Source organism: Quercus lobata, chromosome 9 (assembly GCF_001633185.2).
Source record: "Quercus lobata isolate SW786 chromosome 9, ValleyOak3.0 Primary Assembly, whole genome shotgun sequence".
Classification (NCBI taxonomy): domain Eukaryota; kingdom Viridiplantae; phylum Streptophyta; class Magnoliopsida; order Fagales; family Fagaceae; genus Quercus; species Quercus lobata.
In genome coordinates, this window is record NC_044912.1 from 52295627 (window position 1) to 52304434 (window position 8808).

At 35.5% G+C, this 8808-nt stretch overlaps 1 protein-coding gene across 1 annotated transcript; it reads right to left on the bottom strand.

Annotated features, from left to right (window-relative positions):
* Positions 1-813: 813 nt before the first annotated feature.
* On the bottom strand, positions 814-3141 carry LOC115961992. Its single transcript, XM_031080870.1, has one exon. It carries the CDS (start codon positions 3139-3141, stop codon positions 814-816), a length of 2328 nt encoding a protein of 775 aa, XP_030936730.1.
* Between the last annotated feature and the right edge of the window lie 5667 nt (positions 3142-8808).

Consider the following 8808-nt stretch of genomic DNA (forward strand, 5'->3'; position numbering starts at 1 on the left):
AAAAGTTTGAAAAGTCTAACTTTGCGGCTACTGTTTATTGATCAGTGCATGAACAGTAGCCGCAAGTCTCAAAAACGCGTGGAAAAAAAAAAAAGGAAAAACGCAGACGCAAACATTTCAGTCGAATCCGCCTTAGTGTTTTCCACAGGTTTATATATGTAGAAAATGATTTGTGAACAAATCATTGCTCAAATGGGTCGGTAACTGTTATATTGGTCCCAAATATCGAGCGGCAGAGTCTCTTCTTTAACTCATTACATTGGGGATTTTATAAGACTAATTATGTGTATAATTTAAACAAGTCACATTACTTATTAAAAAAGTTATGTGACCAAAACTATGCATGTATGGTCTTTTCAATTGTCATATAGCGGGTTCAATGGAGTTAGCTTCAAGCCAAATTAGAGTTAAATTTCTTCTGATTATTTAAACGAGATAATCCACATTAATAAAGCTTGAATATCTATCTTTTCTTTCAAATAAATAAATAAAGCTTGTGTAGGTTAGGGTTTGTTGTGGCTTAATGAAGCTTCAATTCAGGTTAATCTTGAACATGGACAGTCTCGCCAGCTAGAAGGCTTATGATTTGCAATAGACGTCTTGCATTCTCACTTCGGTTGACTGTGTTGCAGACATCAAAACATGTGCTACTTTATGTTAGTGTCTGAAATATAAAACATATAGTGTTAGCATTCGAAAGACGAACTGTAAAAATACTCAACGAATACTACCTTTAAACATATATTTGTATTATAATATTATATCATTTTTTTTTTTTTTTGATACCACACGGGAGAAAAACAAACCAACAGACTACACAACAGCTGGATTAAACCAGCTACAGTTCAGAGGCATTTGACATGCCAAGTTAGCAACTGACCAAACAGAATTTACAACAAGTTTAGGCACTAAGTACACATCACAGCAAAACCCATTATGGTTCAAAAAGTCTAAATCAGCAAGCCAGATCTGTTGCAGCCGATTTGTGGTCTTCCTATGCTGAATTAGATGGACTAATTGTCTGCTGGTGCCTAGAAACAAAACATACTGGAAACCATGGTTTTTTGCTTTGAGAGCAACTTCCACCATAGCATCCAACAGTGCCCCACATGTTGTATCAGCTACACTACTATTAACACCATAAAACAAGCTATCTCCCTGCCTAGTAATAGCTTCATAAGCTGAAGACCAGCGATTTGGCTTCTTGCTCCTGGCTCCAGCAAGCTTAACGATCAACTGCCACTGCCCCAAGGATGAGTAGTGTTCTGGTTGATATCTTCTTGGCTGACAAGTGTGTCTTGGTTGATCAAGGAAAGCCTCTTTGTACTTGCAAGCCATAGATTGAGAGATTAAAATCACGCTCATAGGATTAGGTTGTAACCCATCATATAGCACTCGGTTCCTGTGTAACCAAATATGCCAAAGGGTTGTAAAAATTGCTTGTAAGTAAGCCATAGAAGAAGGCTCCCTGGATTTGAACTTCATGAGGATTGTTGAAAGCCAATGCTGGACACTTAAACTCCTAAAGTCAGTAGCATGTACAGCCAAGGCTGATCCGTGCCAACAAGCTCTAGTAAATGGGCAGAGGAGAAAGAGATGAGTTGAAGATTCAACATCAGAATTACAGAGGGGATATGTTGTTTGGGTTGAGATGCCTCTGTTGTTTAGATTACTAAGAGTGGGTAATCTGTCCTGGATAAGTTTCCAAACAAAAGTATTGATTTTCAAAGGAACTTTGACTCCCCAAATCAGATTCCACACATTTTGGTCTCCATGAATATTTCCAGAAGAAAGGGCATCTTGTATAAGAATCTCATAGGCTCTTTTGACTCCATAGTTACCGTTAACCTCATTGGAAAACTTCCAAAGCAACTGGTCTTGCACATCATGAGCTTTAGGTAAAGGAATTTGAAGGATTTGTTTGCTCAAAGGAAAGGGGTATAAGGTTCGGACCAAATCAGCTTTCCAAGTTTTGGAATTGTGGTCAATAAGATCCCCCACTGTACCAGTTTGTATTTCAGGATGATGCAAAGTACCATGAGCACTAGGAAACCAGTTTTGATGAGTAAGAGGGATATTGAAACCATTACCAACTCTCCACTGCCCCTCCCTAAGTCTAGAATCACCTTGCTTAACAATGTTCTTCCAACACCAAGTATGATGAGACTTTGGAGTGTATTCTTGTAAAGAACAATGTGGGTAGTATTTAGCCTTAAAAGTTCTTGCCAGCAAAGAGTTAGGATTTTGGTACAACTTCCAATATTGCTTTGCAAGCATAACATGGTTCATGGGACCAAACTTTTTAATACCAAGACCTCCCTTCCTCCTAGGTTGACAGAATTTTTCCCAATTCAAAAGGTGAAGTTTTTTCTCACCTTGCCCATGCCCCCACCAAAAGGCTCTAATAATGGTATCCATCTCATTACACACCTGATCAGGAACCTTAAAACAAGAGAATGTGTATAATGGTAAAGATTGAAGCACAGAGGAGATAAGAGTTGTTCTTCCTGCTTGTGATAATAACCTCACCTTCCAACCCTGCAATTTGGACTGGAGTTTTTCAACCAAGAAGTGAAAATCAGCTATTTTGTTACCCTTAAGCTTAAAGTTGAGGCCGAGGTACTTGGTAGGAGTATGCACCAGATTAACTTTCAGCTTTCTAGCCAAGGCTTCCTGGTCTTCCATAGGCATATTAGGTGAGCAAAATAAATCAGATTTGAGGGGATTGATAGACTGCCCAGATACCCTACAATACCAATCCAAAATTTTCAGCAAGGTGTCAACAGAGTGCTTATCCTTCTTGAAGAACAGAAGGGAGTCATCAGCAAACAACAGATGGGTAAATGAAATGCCATTCCTTCCAACTTTAACCCCTTTTAACTTGTTTAAGGTTTCAGCTTGTGTAAGGGAGATGGAGAGGATATTAGCACAAAAAAGAAACAAGTAAGGGGATAGAGGGTCCCCTTGCCTCAACCCTTGAGTTGGTGTGAAAGACTTAGACATGTGACCATTAATGAGTAAGGTAAATTGCACAGAGGTGACACACTCCATAATCCAATTAATCCATTTTGAGTCAAACTTCATCACCACAAGCACTGCCTTCAGAAAATTCCATCTAACTTTATCGTAAGCTTTGGTCATATTATATCATTGATTAGTGAAGTTCCATTATAGTTTTTTCCCCAAGTTATTAGAGCTGTTATATCCTCATATATAACCATCCATTGGCACAATTCTTATTGGAGACAGTTTGTTTGTATTGTTGATCAGATACCAATATTTGAAAGAAAAAACGTGTATGCACAAGTAGGATTGATTAATTCGATCACATAATATCAACAACGAAAGCAAGACACAATGAATCACACTCTGAGGAGCCTAAGAATCCTTCCACAGAAAGTTAAAGTAGAAATGGAGAGTAGTTTTCCTTCTCTCATATTCACATTCACACACCCACTTCCATCAATTACCCAAATGGGGTAATGCCACTACTATTTATAGATTTTTGTCATGTGTAGTTATATAGTTAATTACTGGTTGAAAATCAAGAGAGGCCACTCTTGATTATGAACTACAATGCAGACTGTCAAAGGGAATCACGTTAATCTTTTATGTTCTTTGTCTTTATAAGCTCCTTTTTATTTAGACTCGCTTTCCCCCCCTTATATATCAGTAAGAACAATATGAGCAGTTAGAGCTCAAAATAAAAGATAGCATTAAAAAAATCCACGCTAATACGAGGCTTATACCACAGTACTTAAAAAAGAATTGTATCCAGTGTATAAAGCTCTCACTCAGAAGAAGTAATTGGCAGGCTACCTCATACCCCATGATTGTCTCATGGAAATTTCATTAACCATTGTTACTAGTTTCATAATAAGTTTAATTTGAGCAACATCTCATCAATGGAGTCCACCACTGACCACATTTATCATACACTAATTACTAGTTACAGCATGTTACGTCAGTAATTATGAAAATGTTGTATCAAACTTATTATTTTCAGACATGAGGCCAAATGTTTTACCTGCACGCTACACCTGCTCAACTTCTCTACCTATGCTCTGATCCATCATATTATTCCACTTAAAAATTATATGCTTGAAAATGATTTTGCAACCTGACGCATTAACTTTATGGGTTCATGAATCATGATGCTATTAGCAAAGACGAAACTATTGGAAGATTAAGAAAATCTACTGCCAAAACAATTAAGCAAATGCCCATGCAGATTTAATTTATCAACTATATTACGTTAAGTCACCACATCATTCTTTCTAAAATAACCAAGCCTCCCATGCATAGAACATTAAATTTCATTCCCAAATCAAGTTAAGTAAGAAAACCTCATTTTCACAAGTTTCACTATAAATTCGAGTGGCCATGAAGCAATTCTCTCCATACTAAAAACAAAGACAAAAGATAAAAATATAATGGGGAAGACTACTAAGGCATTGCTCGTTTTCGCTCTATTTCTTATTGCATTTCTCACTGGTGCTGAAGGAGGAAGAAATGTGCCAAAGAAAGATGATCAGGTCTACCAGCCTCAGAATTTCGACTTCGGCTTTACTTGGCCATTCTTATTCCCTCTCGGGACTGGATTCCGTATTTTTGCAGGCATTCCTGGCTCAGGTTATCTTGGAGGCTCTACTGCTTTTGGTCCTGCAGGTCCTGGTATTGGAGGAGATGGTGGCAATGGGGACATTCCTAATGCTGGTGTTGGAGCTGGAGGCAACTCTCCCTGATCAATCAAATGGAACTAGCATGTTTCGAAGGTGTTTAATATAAGGGTGTGTTTTATGAAAATAGTAAATAAACAATTAGCCTCCAATAGGCTGTGTCCTATTTGTGATTGTTCAATCATCTTCTATACATATGGCTAGTGATATGAAATGAAATAAAAATGTGCTTTAGCTATGTTATCTCCTCAATACTTTCAATAAATTAGGACCCTGTCTCAAGGGGTCACTCCCATTTCACACCATACCTGATGTCCATATATAGATTGTGTGAAATAGACAATATGAAATAACAATTTTCCTTCCTATCATAGTGCAAGTACAGTCCAAAGCTTTTTTTTTTTTAATAATCCCTCTTGAATTTAATCCTTTTTGAATAATGTTAAAACCCTACCAATTTTAATGCAATCACGATGTTAAAGAAATGACACCTGTTGACTGTGAATACTAAATGTGAATGTGTTATCAATTTTTCTACAATGATGAAATGAGTCCTCATTTTGAGTAGTTTTAGGTCTTCTTAAGTTCTTATTTAATGAAATCATAACCTGTATACATATAGTTTAAATAATGAAAATTGCATTGAAAATGTGAAACTATTTAAATGGTGAAATAATATTTTAAATTTCTTGAATCTTTGGTAGTAGAGATTTACATAAAGCAAACTATATTAGTAATTAATTTAATAAGCTAATTGTAACAACTACAATTTTGACATGTATTTTATCTTTATTTCTTGTTCAAATCATAAGAAAATAAATTACTAAAATTTTGTGAGATCAACTTGGCTTATGTACAAACAAATAGTCATAATTTTTTTTTCCCACACACACCAAGTTATTACAAAGAGGATTCACTTGGAGATGACCCCAAATTGCTGGCAAGAAGTTTCGAACACAGAATTTCATATATATCACAAGGTTTAAGAAACCAACAAATAGTCATAAATTAAAAGGATGATTAGTGATTCTCAAAATAAAAAATTGTATTTTAAGAGGCCCTATGTTAATTTACTTGAGTGGATTTAATTTAAGCTCTAAAAAGTTCAATTACCCTTTTGGGCCCATAATTTTAAAACCTAAACCGTTCAATAAACCGTAAAAGGGAGTTCAAGGTTTTGAGGTTGAACTAAGGTTTGACCAAGGTAGAACCGTGATGATGTCATAATTAATTTAATAATGAGTTAATATTAATATATATATATATATATATATAAATATATATATATAAATTAACAATCTTGTCAAAAATAATATTTATAGAGGTTCAAGTATATCTTAATTACAGATAAGGTGATATTATTTTACAAATTTATACAAAGATAATTAAATATTCTCCTATTTCAAATACTTAGCAAATTTGTACCACATAACAATTTTTCAGTATACCAATATAATTTAAAAAGTAACTTCAAATGTTTGGATTACTATATTCCATTTAAACTCTCAAACGAAGAAAAAAAAAAAGAACCACAACCACAAATGTCTTTTTTTTTTTTTTTTTTGAAAGACAACCACAAATGTCTTGTCTCAACTTAAATAATTATTTTAAATACAAAATACTACTACCTGGCCTTGAAAGTTGTAATTTGAACCTACTCGCCTAGGGTTTCAAACGGTAATAAAGAGAGGGAAAAAAAATCTATAGTCAATGGGATCTGTTTATAGGATCCATTTATTTTGTTGAAACTGAAAACTTTTTACTAAAAATACTCTAGATAAAAGTAAAGAGAAAATATGCTGTCAAGAGCTGGCGTAAAAGGTTAGATTTGCGCCACCAATCAGTGTTTGCTACGTCATACATTTAAGAAAAACCCATACACCCTCTCACACACAATTATATTCCTCACACACTCCTAGACCTATTCTATATACTCCTCTACTCTTACCACCGGACCGGAGCTCCACCCGCCGCTGGCTCCGCCGCACTGTCGTTTTGGAGCTGGTGCCACCGCACCTAACCTCAAGGTTTGTTCTGATTTCTGTTATTGTTTGATTAGTTATTTCCCCAAACTTTGGGTTTCGAGATTTTATGGGTTTGGGTTATTTTTTGGATATCAATCTGTTCATATTGGTATGGGTTTTGTTGATTTAGTATGGATTTTGCTTCTTTTTTGTAGTATTTTCATGGGTTTTGATTGGATTCTTAAGTGGTAGGTTTAAACCTTAAAAAATTTGATTGTACCAAATGAGTTTGCTGGCAAAGATAGTGTCGTTTCATGTAATTCTGAGCCTTAATAACAGAATTTGCTATTATTTGCTACCTTAAATGAAAAAGTAAATCATCTTGCCACAAAACTTAGTTTAGAGAATCCTGTTATGATCGGCCTTGATGACAAGAAGATACAGCCTGTATTATCATTTGAAGATTTTGGATCTTTGGGATTTGATGTGAATGATGAATTAGAACAGCCTGATAAATTGACGAGCTCTCCAATTGCAGATTTTAGAGTTCCATCTCAATTAGTTCAGAGATATGTGAAAGGTTTATGCTGATATAAAGCTTGATTTTGTGAATCTTTAAGCGGCTTCACATGAGAAGTACCCTAGAAAGCGGCCAAAATGGCCAAATGACCATAAAATTCTAACTATATAGTTAGTAGTTCTGGTTACTAAACTATATTATTTACTAGCATCTCGAGTCTGAAAGACTCGATTTTGGCCTCTAAATCGAGTCTCAAAGACTCGATTTCCATTGTCTGATGTGGCATCTTTTTCCTACTTGGAAATCGAGTCTCTAAGGCTCGATTTATAAACCAAAAAAATTTAAAAAAATTCTAACTCTCAAGTCTCTCGTACAAGCCAAAATACACAATTTTTTTTTTTTTTTAAGAAATCCAGAAACACAACAATCAGATCAAAGGGAGAAAGAATCAGATCAGATAGGAAAGGCGACCTGCCCAGAACATATCAGAGAAGAACCCAGAGAGAAAAAAAAAAAAAAAAAAAAACTAGAAACAGAAAGAGAGAAGAACCTAAAACATCAGAGAAGAACCTGGATCGGTTGGCCTGGGTCACCGCGCACCGCGCTGCCTAGCCTGGGTCGCGCACGGCGCACGCGACCTGGGTTCTTCTCTCTGTTTCTGGTTTGTTTGTTTGTTTGTTTGTTTTTGTTTTTTTTTTTTCTCTGGGTTCTTCTAGATCTGGGTTCTCTTTGACCTTTATAAGGTTTACAAATCAAGTCTTAGAGACTCGATTTTCATGTGGTCACCACGTGGAAAAATATGTCACATCGGAAATGATTAGACCATGAAAATCGAGTCTCTGACACACGGTTTATAAGCCAAAATCGAGTCTTTTAGACTCAAGATGCTAGTAAATAATATAATTTGGTAACTAGAACTATTAACTATATAGTTAGGATTTTATGGCCATTTGGCCATTTTGGCCCTAGAAAGCCTCAAGAGTTTAAAATATATTCTAATAGCACATTTCATATCCCTGTTAGCAATGCTCACCAGGTAAACAATCCTATGTTTGATGTTTTCTAATGGCATTAGAAGATGCTATCTAATGATGTAATTCAAAAGGGTAATGTGGGCTTCAAAGAACAACTTAGAGGATGTTCTGAATCCATCTAGAATTTCAATTATTCTATAACTGCTTATATATGTCTTACACACACTTCTCATCATTGACCTATTCCAGCAAGCATGAATTAATGATCAATCTTTTTTGACAAATTTTACTTCTTTTCCTAGGCTGAAGTCTATGGAATCCAGCAGGATGGCTTACACCTCCAAGCAAGAAGTCAGAAGTATGGCAAGGTTTGTCTTCTTCATAATTTATAAACTTCTACATTCAGACGTAGAACGTGAAGAAGGAAATAATTGTTGACTAGCTCGTTTTACATAGAAGAAGCAAGAGCAGTTGGAACTCACAAAAAAGTTCCGGATAGGTTCCTTCTATTAAATATCTTAATAGTTGAAATTTGTAGTGCAAGGAAATAAAGATTTTGTTTTATAAGATACATTTTCCTAAATTTTAAAAAGCAAGTGCATTCGGCATTCCATCCCTCACTCTTATTTCTGGAGCTAGAGTTTTTACTTCTAGAGCAACTCTAGGTGTGC

Coding starts and splice junctions, on each gene's coding strand:
- LOC115961992 (XM_031080870.1), bottom strand. CDS start 3,141: ATGACCAAAGCTTACGATAAAGTTAGATGGAATTTTCTGAAGGCAGTG.